Here is a 12852-nt window from a genome sequence, read left to right as displayed (position 1 = left end):
CAACCCTCCCAAACAGATGGGTGTTACATTTGGCCAGGACTGTTTCCAAGAGCAATTCCAAATATAAGTCCAAATACATTCCGGGCCTTCTGTGCTATGGTTATTTTAGAAGGCTGCTGGGCAGCCCTGTGACGGGGGGTTGGCCCTTGGGAAGGTGTGGCTCAGCTCCTGCCTGGGCAGTGCAGGGATCCTGGGACCCAGCACTGCTGCGAGGGGGAGCAGGAGAGAATGTGTGTGCAGGGGGTGGCTCCCTCAACCTGGTGCCTCTAGAAGGGACCACGTCTCTCCCATGGGGACAGAGGAGTGGCCATCAGGGCCATCACTGTAGGCCCCACCATGTAAAATCGAGACAGTTATACCAAGGCCAATGGTGAATCTCTTCAACGACAGAGAACCTCCGTGAGCAGAGGTGAGGGGACCGATCACCACCACAACAACGGCGGCCACTACTCCGTGGGCTGCCCCCGCAGGCCAGGCTAGTGCAGGTGCTGTGGGCTTCAGCTGCCTCGGTCCTCGCCGCTTCCATCCCTGATGGGACCGCCCCTCCACAGGCCCTGCGCCGGGTACTGCACGCATGTCCTTGTTCCGTGTTCACAACCTGGCCCCCCACCTGAGACGCAAGCTGAGTGTCGTCACCCTGTCTTAGGAGGAGAAGACTGGCTCCTGGAGAGATTAGGGAGCTTCCCAAGGTTAGGCAGCCTGGGCGACTTTGCAGCTGGGGCCCAAACCAACCCAGGTCTGCCTGAGCCCAAAGCCCCGTGACCCAACAGGCCTCGGCCCCTGGCCTCCGAGTTTAGGGACCAAGCCAAATCAACAGCTGATGAGAGCGGGGTGTTAGCCATCTGAGCCGATGGGTTTGGGGTTTTGTTTTGATGTTCTGATTGTTTGAGGTGCATGGTGGTTTGGAAGGCTGTTAGAGAACTAGTTAATAAGTTACAGGAGACAGAAAGCAATCATGACGCGTAATGGAACGGCAAACAAATGCTCAGGATAAACACGACGGGCTTCACTGCCACGATCAGGAAAAGCCGATGTGGTTACAGAGCACTGCACGGGGCATCCAGAAAATGATAGCAACAACAAACAGCGTTCAGGTATTTATTAGAATTTCAGAACTCCCAGAGTGACCTTTGGGCACCTGCATAAGCTGATAGTCATTGGCTGTTGCAACAACTCATTTGATTTTGGCGGTTTTAGCACTTAAATGATGATGTCGGTCGGCCTTCCCACAATGAGGAGACCCAGGCACGTTCTAGCTCAAACATCACTAGTTAGGGAAGCTGGTTTCTCCTCCTTTTGTCATGGTTGTGTTCATATCATTTTAAAATTGGGATGTAATCCACATACCAACAATTCAGTAGTTTTTAGCAGATGCACAAATTCAGCGGATCAGCCAACTCCAGAAGATTTTCATCACCCCCAGAAAGTCACTGTCCGTTTTAACCTGTCAGTTCGCAGGGTGGCTCACGGGAGAAGTCACGGAGATCCCACGCCCACAGGGCACACGGACAGTTCGACCGCATCAGCTCCGTCTCAAGAGCCTGAGCAGTGCCTTCTCTCCAGCTACTGCTCCGTGCATCAGAGGTCTTGGAGAGCTGGGCTCTGAGAAAAGATCGGGGGTGGACGCTGAGGTGGTGGGTGGCGGGGAGCAGCTGACGGCTCCTAGGGGGGCTCACCACAGGCTGTCCTGGCCCCGACTTCGCTGAGCGCCCAGAGCCCCCGCCAGCCAGCTTCTCAATGACACACATGTGAACGGCCTATTTCCTCCACCAGGAGCCCCCAAGAGGTGGGCACACTCTTGTCTTCCGCTTCAGCCCCCCGCCCCATGACATCTCCACCGTTCTACAGCCACCTGAAGGGTGATTACAAAAATGAAACCCAGAGAGCCCCCTCATCATTCTCCATTTGCCGGCATCCACGTCAAATCACTGATCAATAACTTCCTGACCTCTCATATGGTGCCATCAATAATGATTATGTGTATTTTTCCCTACAAGGAGAGAGATAAAGGCCATTTAACGTGGCCGGGAAGGAGGCCCTTCCGTCTCACTGAATCATAAGCTGTGAATTTCTCATCATGAGGAACAATGAAGCAGGACTGACCGGGCTAGCTCACTTGGAGGAGAAGTCGAGAGTCACCCAAGCCCTACACATGGGTAACACTGATGAGGCTCATATCCTGCCAGAGAAGAACATCCAGGTTTGGACCTAAACATGTCCACAAGGATGCAACATCTCCAGCTCACTGAGCTCATTTGGGCTGGGTCGTCTCTTCCCCCTGAGCAGGAGTAGGGTTCTGGGTTCACCTTTGTTTCTTCCAGAGCATCCAATCATGGGTCCTTGGTCAACGTTCATGGAACAAAGGGTAGAACCTCTCAGAGACGATACCAAACATCCCTTTGATCTACAAGCCTGGCATCGTTTACAAAGCACTTTCACACAGTTTCTTGGTGATCCTGATAGCAGGTGTCTGCTGGCAGAGAAGAATAGGAAGTGCACAGGATCACTGGGCTACCCCTGGGTAAAGCAGCAGCAAAGCCAGGTCTGGATCCCAGGCAGTGGGACCCCACCACAGAGTGTGGCCACTGTCCCACACCCTCCCTTGAACAGCTTTAACTCACCAACCTCACTAATCGAGGTCCCTGAAGTGATCTGGCGGTTCAGAGTGGACTGAGCGCCCTCCCCCATGCTGGCCTGGGGGACCCACAGCTCACAGCCTCTGCAGACGGAGCAACGAGGCGGTCCTCTCCCCGGTGTGCCTCGCGCTCTGCAAACAATCCGTGTGGGAATTCTCACGACTGCCGATGACTTTGTAAGCATTTCCCCAAAAAACAAACTGTGTCAGACACATGGGAATCTTCAGCATGACTATTTTTCTCTCCCCAGTAACAATATCTGGCCCCTCACCAGGCGTTACTCCCGAATGGCCGTCGAAGCACTTTCACGAGGGCCCGCGCTGCCGTAGTCGGGGCCTGGCCGGCTCGCCCTCCCCTCTCTGACATCCGAGGCCAACCCCCTGGCCCTAGGGTGGCTCCCAGTTCAGCCCTATGAACGCGACCTCATGCCACTTTTAGGGCTCATTAAAGGCATGCCAGTGACACCCAGACAGACCGCTTCTGAGATGCAAAATGCCTCAGTTTGCCAGGAAACAGGCCTCTGAGAGACACTCGACTATAGTCTCCTGCAGGCTGCCGCTGATCCTTCATCCTCCGGGGTCGTAAAGACAAAGGCGAGAGTGGGAGCTGGAGGGAGGGAGGCAGGGCGTGGAATCGATCCACGGCCGTCATGACCTCTACGTTCCATGGCCTCTTCCCCAACTCCAGCTCCTGCCCACAGAGGAGTTCTCTGAATTTCTCTTTAAGATCACGGACGTTAATGACCGATCCATCAGCGCTGAGGAACGGCCTGCCCTCTAATCCTCATGCAAACATGTGACAGAGAATATGGCATAGGACGCTGACGTGCCAGCACCCCTCTCCTGCTGCAGAACGTGTCCGTGGAGCGACGTCAGTGCTTCCAGGGACCTAGAGAAGTTGAGCTGTTTGGAGAAGATCCTCAGCACAGGCTGAGCGACGAGAGAAATTCCTGCTGCAGGTCAGAGGTCTACAGTGATTCAGCAGCTTCGGTCCGCACGGCTTCCTGCCATCTGAGCGCGATGTCGCCCTGGGATCGGCATCTGGATCTTGCTGATGTGGAGTCCACGTTTAGCCACCCAGGAAGACAGGGGTCCTTACCACTCACAGAGCTTTGCAAAAGTGGGGAGTCATCCTGCTGATGGCTCACTGTCCCGTCCTGCCCAGCATCTGCCCTCAGCTGAAAAGACCTGCTCCACCCATGGTGAAGCCTCCCCAGGGCAGACTGCGCACAGTGGCTGCTGGATGACTCCGGAGAGGTCTCACAGGCGACAGCTCGGAAGAGCCGTCCCAGCCGCATGGCTCCTGATGGCTTCGGGGAAACCTCTGGGTGACTGCATCACGGCCTGACCCTTTGCACTGCCTGGCTTGTCCCACAATGGGCCCCATAAACCCCCTGCACACACACTGCTGTCTCCACGTCTGCATCCAAGGACCAGCCTCTGATAGGGAGGACAGCTCGACCCCTCAGTCAAACCAACACGGGCTCAAATCGAGCCGGGCCACTACTAACCAGGTGACGGCGAGTAGGTGACTTAGCCCCACTGAGCCCACACACCTACTTGCCAAGTCCAAGTGAGGCAATGCCTGAACAGGGCTTAGCACAGAGGCAGCCTGGAGTTAACACTGAGGTCACTTAATTGAGGGCTGCCCCCCTCCCTTCCATTGGACATAGGCTCCAGGAGGGCAGACAAGGATTTTGCCCTCCAATGTATGTCCCACATCTAGTACTTCAAAGTGTCCAATAATTGTTTATAGTGAGTAAAGGAGTGCTCACCCTGGTTACTGTTATTATTTACTACTACTGTGACCTAGTAATAATAGCTAATGATTACATAATATCTCGCATTTGTCCAGCACTGTTTAAGTAGGTTACATATATTAAGTTATTCTTACAACCCGAAAAGCAGGACTATTTTCCTTCCATTTCACCAATAAGGAAATGAGACACAGAGAGGTCAAGTAGCTTGCCAAAGGGGCAGAGCTGGGACTATCTGGTCCCCCAAGGCTATGACTCTATCGAGGTGACCCTGGTTTGCCACTTACTACCCACAGGCCTTACCTTCCCCTTTGCAAATGGAGTAAAATCCATGAAACCAGGACTCCTGTCCAAAGGCTTAGCCTCGCTCATTACTCTGTCCAAATGACCAAATGCATTTAAATGGATGCATTCCATTAAATGCTTCATCCCCTCCCTTCCTAGTGCATCATCATACATAGACTAATTATTGACCCAGTCTAGTGGATTGTTAAAAAGTCAGTTTCTACAAGCAGATAAAGAAAACAATGCCCCAGGAGTCAAGGCTCAAGGTGCCCGCGTCAAAATCAAGTTCTCGCTCTTAACTGAGCTCAGTTCTCCTTCCCGTTTGACCCGCCCATGATAAAACGTGAGCACCAAGCATCCTGTGCTGGTCACTGCCATACCTGGCATTAATATTATGCACAGAATTAAACCCAAAATACAAACACGGTAAAATCCTTAGCAGATGGCGTGTGACCCCACTCCAAGGGTCCCCTGAACAAACTATGTGAAGAGGGCTCAACACCTTCCAGCCATTTGTCCCAGTTAATGAAGGCAGCCTCTGAATTACGAGGTGAACTCTGTCAACCACTCACAAATGAAGAGGTGGGAAGCTAACGGGAGATGTGCTGAAAAGAACAGTCTTTCCCACTTTAGAGTCAAATTAAAAGAAGAAAAATTCTGCTTTTTAATTAACTACGCCAATTTGGCCTAGAAATGCTTCACTTTTTAAACTGTCATTATCTCTTACATAGAGAAACTTGCAGCGTGAAACTAGGCTGGCCCTTCTGGCCACAAGAACCAGCCTACCCGCCTTCCACTAATCCTCTGTTCTCCTCCAGAGCAGGGAACAACAAACTTACCATTTGCATCTTTCTCTGGAAACGTACCATTTGCATCTTTCTCTGGAAACGTAAAAGTGATTGATTTGATTCTGTGTGCAATTGCAACATTTTAAAAACCCTCTACCTCGGATCAATTCTAGAAATAAAGGCTAAATGTGAATCTGAAACTAAAAATAAACTCCACCCCCACCCCCACCAATTTGTAGATGGAAAGAACAGTTTAGCCTAATCCCACTGGCAGCAAGCAACCCCTAGAACCTTCCCCTGCAGAAGAGCAAGGTCACGGAATGACCCAAGCGGGCTGATGGCCTGGGACCCAGTTAGACTAATGGGAACAGGGGTTCCAAGTGTTTGTTTCTTCAAAAAATCTAAACATTGAGTATCTATCATCCTTTCCGGCTGGAATGGCGAATAAGCCAGACATTTAAGACAGGCCATGAGTCACGGGTTTCAAAAAAGAAATTCCTATTGTTGCATACTTTTTATCAACGTTTAAAAAGCAATGGAACAGCTGTTGCTGTCAGTAACCCACACAGAAAATGTGCACATGAACACACACACACACACACACACCCCCCGCTGTACATGTGCGGGCGCTGTCTCTGGACATGGTCATGCGCTGGCAGCTTCTCTTCTCCTGGCCACACCGCTGGGGCCCAGGTTCCTAGACGATCAGACAGGGAAACGGGGAGCAGGTGTGGTAGGCAATCATCCCTGTTCCCTGGCATGCACACCCTGCCATCTCCTTCCCTTGAGTGTGGCCTGGCCCTCGTAACTTGCTTCTAACCAACGGAATGTGGTCAAGGTGATGGGCTGACACTCCAGTGATCAGATTACAAAAGATCGTGCCTTCTGACCTGCCCGCTGATTCTCTCCCTGGCGGCTCTCATGAAGCAAGCAGCCATGTTGGCGAGACCCAGAAGCAAGGCATTTAGGGTAGCCTCTAGCCAACGGCCAGCGAAGAATGAACACCCTCCTTCCAACAGCCATTGAGGAACTGAATTTTGCCAATGAGCTTGAAAGCATGTGAGCTTGGAAACAGAGCCTTCCCCAGTCAAGCCTTTGGATGAGACCCCACTGTGGTGAAGCCTTGACAGCAGCCCTGGGAGAGATCCTGAAGGAGAAGATGCAGTAAACTGTGCCAGATTCTGACCCACAGAAACTGTGCAATACCAGGTGTGGGGTGTGGGGTGTTTTAAGCTGCTGAGTTTTGGGGTGATTTGTTATGCAGATGACTAACGTAGCAGGCAACCCAACAACGGGGTTAGCCTCCTAATGCAGGCTGTCACTATGGCATCCTGCCATCCCCCCCTTGGCACCACGACATCCACCATGAGAGAGTAAGGGCCTCACTTCTAGGTAAAAGTGCCAGCTCCCAGAGGGTAGGTACTGGGTGGGCCTTCATCCCTCAGGGATATGAATATGCTCAGCACCCAGCACAGTGCCCAACATGTGGTCAGGACTCAACAAATATCTGAATTGATGAACTAGCTCTGCTGAGGACCAGAAAGGTAAGAAATCAACAGAAAGGTAAGAAATCTTCACTTTCAGTTCCTATAATAGACAAAGTATTTGTTCCAGAAAGCAAGCAGACCAAACAAAACATGGTGACTACTTGGAAGTGCTATCTGGTGGCCCTTGATCCTCCTAAAGGAAGGCAGACTTTGACAGGTCCTGCTTCTGGCTCGCTGTCTGAACCCGGGTGGCACCATGACCCTCCCCATTCAAAGGCTCGCCTGATGGCGCTTATGTCCTCAGAGGTAGAATCAGGACTGCAGGAAAAGAGGGACACATGTAGGGAAGTTGACGCCACTCTCCAACAAGAGAACCCATGGTCTTTACCTTTGTCCTCACCGATCTCCCTGTTCAGAAGGCTTCTTCCTTTCAACCACGTTCCTTCTTTGTTGACTTGGCAAACTCTTACTTGTCCTTCAAAACCCAGCCTGGCTTCGGCTCCTCCAGCATAGCTTTTCCCCACCTGAAGCTCATTCCCTCTTCTGAGCCACTTCTCATCTCCCCTCTTGCTCCAGCTGAATCCACAGACCGTAACAACCATAGCAATTCCTGTCTTGCAACCAGCCGTGAGTTCCCCATGCCTGGGGCCTAGAACAGGGCTGATACACACCAAACAAGCCCAGACACAGACCAGTTCCCGCTGCTCTATGCCCAGGGAATGACAAAATGTCGCAGTTTTCACTCTCTTGGCCCGCTAAGGTTGAGGTGCAGTGTGACCTTCTTCAGAAGGAGAAACTAGGGAGATGTGACAGGAAGACACTCGGTGAACAGAAAGTGCACTCTTGAGAGAATGTTCCAACCTCGTGAACTGCAGCTGGGGGCTGTCTGGGGGAGGGAGGCAGAGCAGCTGTGAAAACACCTCAGTGGGCGGCAAGGGGTCACTTAGTCCCTGAGCCTTTCCTTTCAAGGCTGACAGTTACATAATCATGTCTACACAAGAGCACCACTGGTTTGTGTCAACTGTTCTCAGACTGAGGAGGACCTGCCCACTCCGTGAGCAGAAGGGCCAAACTCCTGCCTCCAAAGCGTGGGAACTAGCAGGTAGGACGAGGCGAGCTGCTCCAAGGTCAGTGTCTGCCTCAGAACTGGACCAGAGGGATTCCTGAGGCTGAGAGAACAGAACCAGAGTGGAACCATCTGGGGCATATAGATGTGCCTTATGGTATAGCACCAGGAGGGCTGCCGGGATGGAGACAGAGGGGGATAATCCAGCCCCCCTCTGACCAGGTCACACTGAGAGCCACAGGGGCCATTTTGAGAACTCCACGGAAGGGACACAGAGATAAATTCAGGGAGCAGCGAGCAGGGCAGGAGTTTGAGGCATGTCCTTCTGGGGGCAACAACGTGAAACAAACGAAGCAAGATGTAAGACTCTATGTATTTACAATTGTGTGTGTACACACACACACACACAAACACACCACTTAGTTGCACAGGTAAGCAGTCTGGAAGAAAATGTAACCAATACAAATAACAGCTATCTGGTGGGAGGTTGTAGGTGCTTTTTATAATCGTTTTCATTTATAGCTTTCCAGTGTACTTCCTAAAATTTCTACATTTTAGGATAAGAAGACAAACATGTCTTCTTATCATCATTGGCAAGGATGTGAGGCCAGGAATGCATGCCCATCCAAGGAAGGTATTCACAGAGTCTATTAGGTTCCTAGGGCTACTGTAACAAACCAGCACAATCTTGTGGCTTATAACCCAGGAATTTATTCTCTGGTACTTCTGAAAGATGCAAGTCTGAAATCCTGGTGTCAGCAGGGTGGGTTCCTACTGGGGGTTCCAAGGCAGGGTCCCTCCTAGGCTTGTCTCCAGCTGCCAGTGCTAGCTGACAATCCTAGGCATTCCTTGGCCTGCAGACACATCACTCCAGTCTCTGCCTCCATCATCACATGGTGCTCTCCCTGTGTCCAAATTTCCTCTTCTCACAAGGACACCAACCACCAGATCAGGGCTCACCCTAATCCAACAGGACCTCTTCTTAACTTGAGTCCATCTGCATAGACCCTTGTTTTCAAATAAGATCACACTCACATGTATGGGGGGGGGGGGTGGGCTAGAACTTCAGCACATCCTTGTGAAGGGCCTAATTCAACCCGTAACAAGAGGCAGGCAGAAAAGGGAGACACAGAGGATTGGGTCTGCTTCAACATCGGGCAGCCTCTCCCGCATGGGGAGAGTGTCCCTTGGGTCTGTCTCGGTCTATGGGGACAGAATGGATCCAGGGCGGATGCTCCCAAAAGACAGACTTGATTGCAAAACAGGAAGAGTACCGTTACAGAGCTGTATTGGTCTTCTTGGGGACTCCCACTTGAGGGTCCTGGAGCAGCCTGAGGGCCCCTCTCTCTGATGGGATGGTATCATGCAGATTGTCGCGCTAAGTGATTTTCAGGTCCCGGAAGCCCCCAGCTTCTGCGATCCCCACTGGCTTCATCATGATTCAAGCCTCACCAGTGCTGGCCCGGCCACCCCCATGCCCAGTCTCACGTGAGCTATGCCTCAGCCCAGTGGGTGACCCCTGCTTTTTTACGACAGAGCAGCCCTGACCATCATCTCTCCTCCTTTCGGTCTTTCAAGTAGGAGACCGAACTCTCAGAGCTGACAGGGATAAAGGCTCATGCAGGTCGGGACACAGGAATCGTGGGAGCCAAACCCCTTGGCAAACTCTGACATCCCGATTCCAAGGGGGTTTCGCACACCTTCACAGTACCCGAAGAGGGTCCTACGTTCCCAGGTCAAACAGGCCAGAGGCCGAAAGCCCACGGGCCACGGTCAGAAGATCTAAAACACTCCACAATTTGTTTAGACCCAGTGAAGATTGCACCAACAATAACATTTACATAAGAAATAGCAGTAACATTGCAAGTTAAGCTTGTTTATTTAAATTAAAAAAAAAAAGAGGGACGATCTTGTTCATGATGAGAAGGCAGGCTGTTCTTCAAAACTGCCCTTTTGCCCCAAATACAAGAAATCCAAAGTGCTCACCTCTCCACAGGATCCCTGAGCATGACGATCAGTTTTGCGTCTGGCTGAAAGGCGTGGATGAAGTCCTGGGTCAGAAAGGGCGGCTCTCCATCTGTGCTGTTGTCATAGAAAAAGGTCCAGGCGTTGTTGTCCCACATGGTGGAGGCGCTGGCCTCCCCTAGAAACACAGAACATTGCAAATGAGCAGTGCTGAGTTACACGCTCCCACGGGGCAGCCTGTGCTAGGGACCAAACCAGGCTCCACCGGGGGCACACGGGACTCCAGGAAGAGGAAGCTGACAAGGCCCCTCTGCCACGGTGACCTCCCCTGTTCCCGCCCAGAGGTCTCTGTCTGGAAATCAAAGTGATCCAGGCAACACTGAGCATCTGCTTCCTCCCAGCTCCTCTCCAGGATGTGTAAAAACAAAACAAAACAAAACAAAAAACAAAGCAAAAAAACAACCCTCTCCCAGCATCTGGCCTCCCAATTTCATGATATTTGACATTGTTCATGGTGCACAGATCTGTGGCATTTTAAAGGCCCACTGAGAATGTACTAGATGGTTCCCTTTAAAAAGCAGCAGGGATGAGGAAGTAGTTTGCGGTGGCTGACACTCCTTAGGAAGTTAGATGCAATCTGCATCAGATTTTCCATGAAATCACAACCCATGGCTGGTCCCGGGCACACTGTGAGACCAAACGAGAGGAAGAGTTCACGGGAGGGCTCACGGGATCCCAGTCTGGAGGTGCTGTGTCCTGCGTGCCCACCCACCCCATGGCCCTGCGCACAGCTGGCACTCACTCCGTGCTGCCTGGGTGGACAGGGAGTGGGTCCAGCCCTTTCTTATCATGGTCTGTATGAATGAAGGATGAAATGTTAAATACACATTCTAGGACAGCCATGAGGCCAAGATATACACATTTCAACATCTCTTGCTCAGATACTTGAATCAATTCCCTGACTATTTTTTTTAGAAGACTCTTCAGAGATTTAGAAAGAAAGGCAAATCGATCAATTACGTACAAATTCAATTTCCCGACATTTTACATGGGTATTTAATATATCTCAAAGCCACTTATTCAGGGAAAATCCAAGCCAAAAGACTAGTGTCTTTGATCAGTGATGAGTGCATCACAATAATGCAGGGAGTTGGCAGGGCCCTATCTATTCTGTTGGATGTGCAATCACATTCAGGTGAGCATTTCTGTTCTGGTCTTTCCTTTCTTCTCTCTTTTTTTTAAAGATAATACCTTAGGATACAGGAAAGACAAGTCAATCAGAAGTCCTTTGAAAATTCTACTCACAATGAATATAAGAATATTAGAACAAGAGAAGTATCTAAAATGAAGGCACAATTCTGTCAAATCTCATAAACAAACTACTTCTACAACCATAGCAACATTTGTCCATCCGCTAGTGCATCTGTCTGTCCATCCATCCATCCGTCTGTCCATCCATCCATCCATCCGTCCATCCATCCATTCATTCGTCCTCTGTTCATTTCATATCCATCCATCCAGAAAGCATTCATCTGGTGTCTACTAGGTGCCTGGCACTGTGCTTGGCATTAGGGACAGAGGAGGGAAATAAGACAGACAATGCCCTCCCTCCGACCTCACAATCTAGGGGAGGCTGACAACTCCATAAACAATCAGCTCCTGAGGTGAGCACTTAGACGGGGCAGAGCAAGGTGCCATGACAGCAGAGGCAGGGGCCTTTCAGTGTGTCCAGAGCCCCACCCCTGAGAACCTGGCCGCTCGAATCCTTCAGGACTCCAGCCATTAGCCCAGACCACTGAGGAAAGGCTCTCTCTGACCCCTGGGCCGAGATGGAAGACCGACCCTTACGCTGTATCAAAGATCTAACCAGAGGAAGCTGAAGCAGAGCTGAATCACATTCCAGGGCTGGAATGGAGCCGGTCCAACGAGCCCATTGTACAGACGTGCAGGCTGAGTTCAGGAACAGGAAGACAGACTTGTCACATGGCACAGAGCTGGCTGGTGGCACGGGCAGGGTTAGCTGCAGGCTTTCCCCACACCTCTCCACTACATGAAACTCCCCAAACTCTGCTTTAGGTAAATATCAGAGCAGCGAAATGTTTTCTTTTTCCTTTTTAAATCTGGAAGTAGGTAAAATTAGAAAACCAAACTAAGGCTTTCCTTTTTCATTCATTATGTTAGGCTCTATTTCCTAGCCCTAGGATGTATATTTTTAGCTCTTTCATAAGAACATGAAATTCTCTCAGAAGCATACGGTGTGGGAGTCACAGTCAAATATTAATTAGACTTGTGATCTGAAGTGTGTGGACCCAAGGCTGCAAGAAAATAGCTAGTAGCCAATTCACACCAGGGTGGGGGTGATGTCTGATCTCATCTGGCTCTCAGAACTTGATTTCTTTGAGTTAAAAAACAAAACAATAAATAACTCAGGGTTTAGGCATGTAAGCCTATCTCCTAGGAGAGAAAGAGTCAAAAGCAAAGAGCCATCTTTGATTACAATTCCTTTTAGTTGCTAACAGAGTCACTGAATTTGCAGAATCAAAATATAATAGACTTAGGAAAATAAAAATACAGACTGCGGCCTCAGGTACAATTTAAGGAAACTATGTGACCAGATTTCTCTCTTTCAGAAGGTGTAAGTGGATAAATGTCTTCTCCTAAGCTGAATCCAATACAAAAAGTGAACAGTTAGGTTTTTTATAAAACGGTCTTGTGAATTAAAAAAAAAAAAATTATTAATCAAGCCACCTCATTTTGAATGTCTAAAGGCATTAACTTGACAGTGGCTAGGCTTTTTCAACAGCAATTAGTCACCAACAATGCATTAGGGCTGTATCTGTTTCTGGAGTAATTGCCTCTGTCTTCACAG

The 12852-nt window shown here is 50.3% G+C and overlaps 1 protein-coding gene across 10 annotated transcripts in view; it reads right to left on the bottom strand.

Moving 5' to 3' along the window:
• Positions 1–12852, bottom strand: part of CHST15 (carbohydrate sulfotransferase 15) — a 77652-nt gene that overhangs the window by 17201 nt on the left and 47599 nt on the right. For 9 of the 10 annotated variants that reach the window (XM_028119912.2, XM_088019797.1, XM_028119911.2 and 6 more), the window contains exon 5: positions 10005–10161. In XM_028119912.2, coding sequence (XP_027975713.1) covers positions 10005–10161 — 157 coding nt within the window. Of the gene's footprint in view, positions 1–1347; positions 1603–10004; positions 10162–12852 lie in introns of all 10 variants that reach the window. The other variant, XM_028119918.2, reaches the window with a different exon arrangement.

This window comes from Eumetopias jubatus, unplaced genomic scaffold, assembly GCF_037043125.1.
Source record: "Eumetopias jubatus isolate StellerSeaLion01/CBP00866 unplaced genomic scaffold, mEumJub1_p1.0 scaffold_17, whole genome shotgun sequence".
NCBI classification, from domain to species: domain Eukaryota; kingdom Metazoa; phylum Chordata; class Mammalia; order Carnivora; family Otariidae; genus Eumetopias; species Eumetopias jubatus.
The sequence above is the reverse complement of the archived record's forward strand: the minus strand, read 5'-3'. Positions and strand labels throughout refer to the sequence as shown.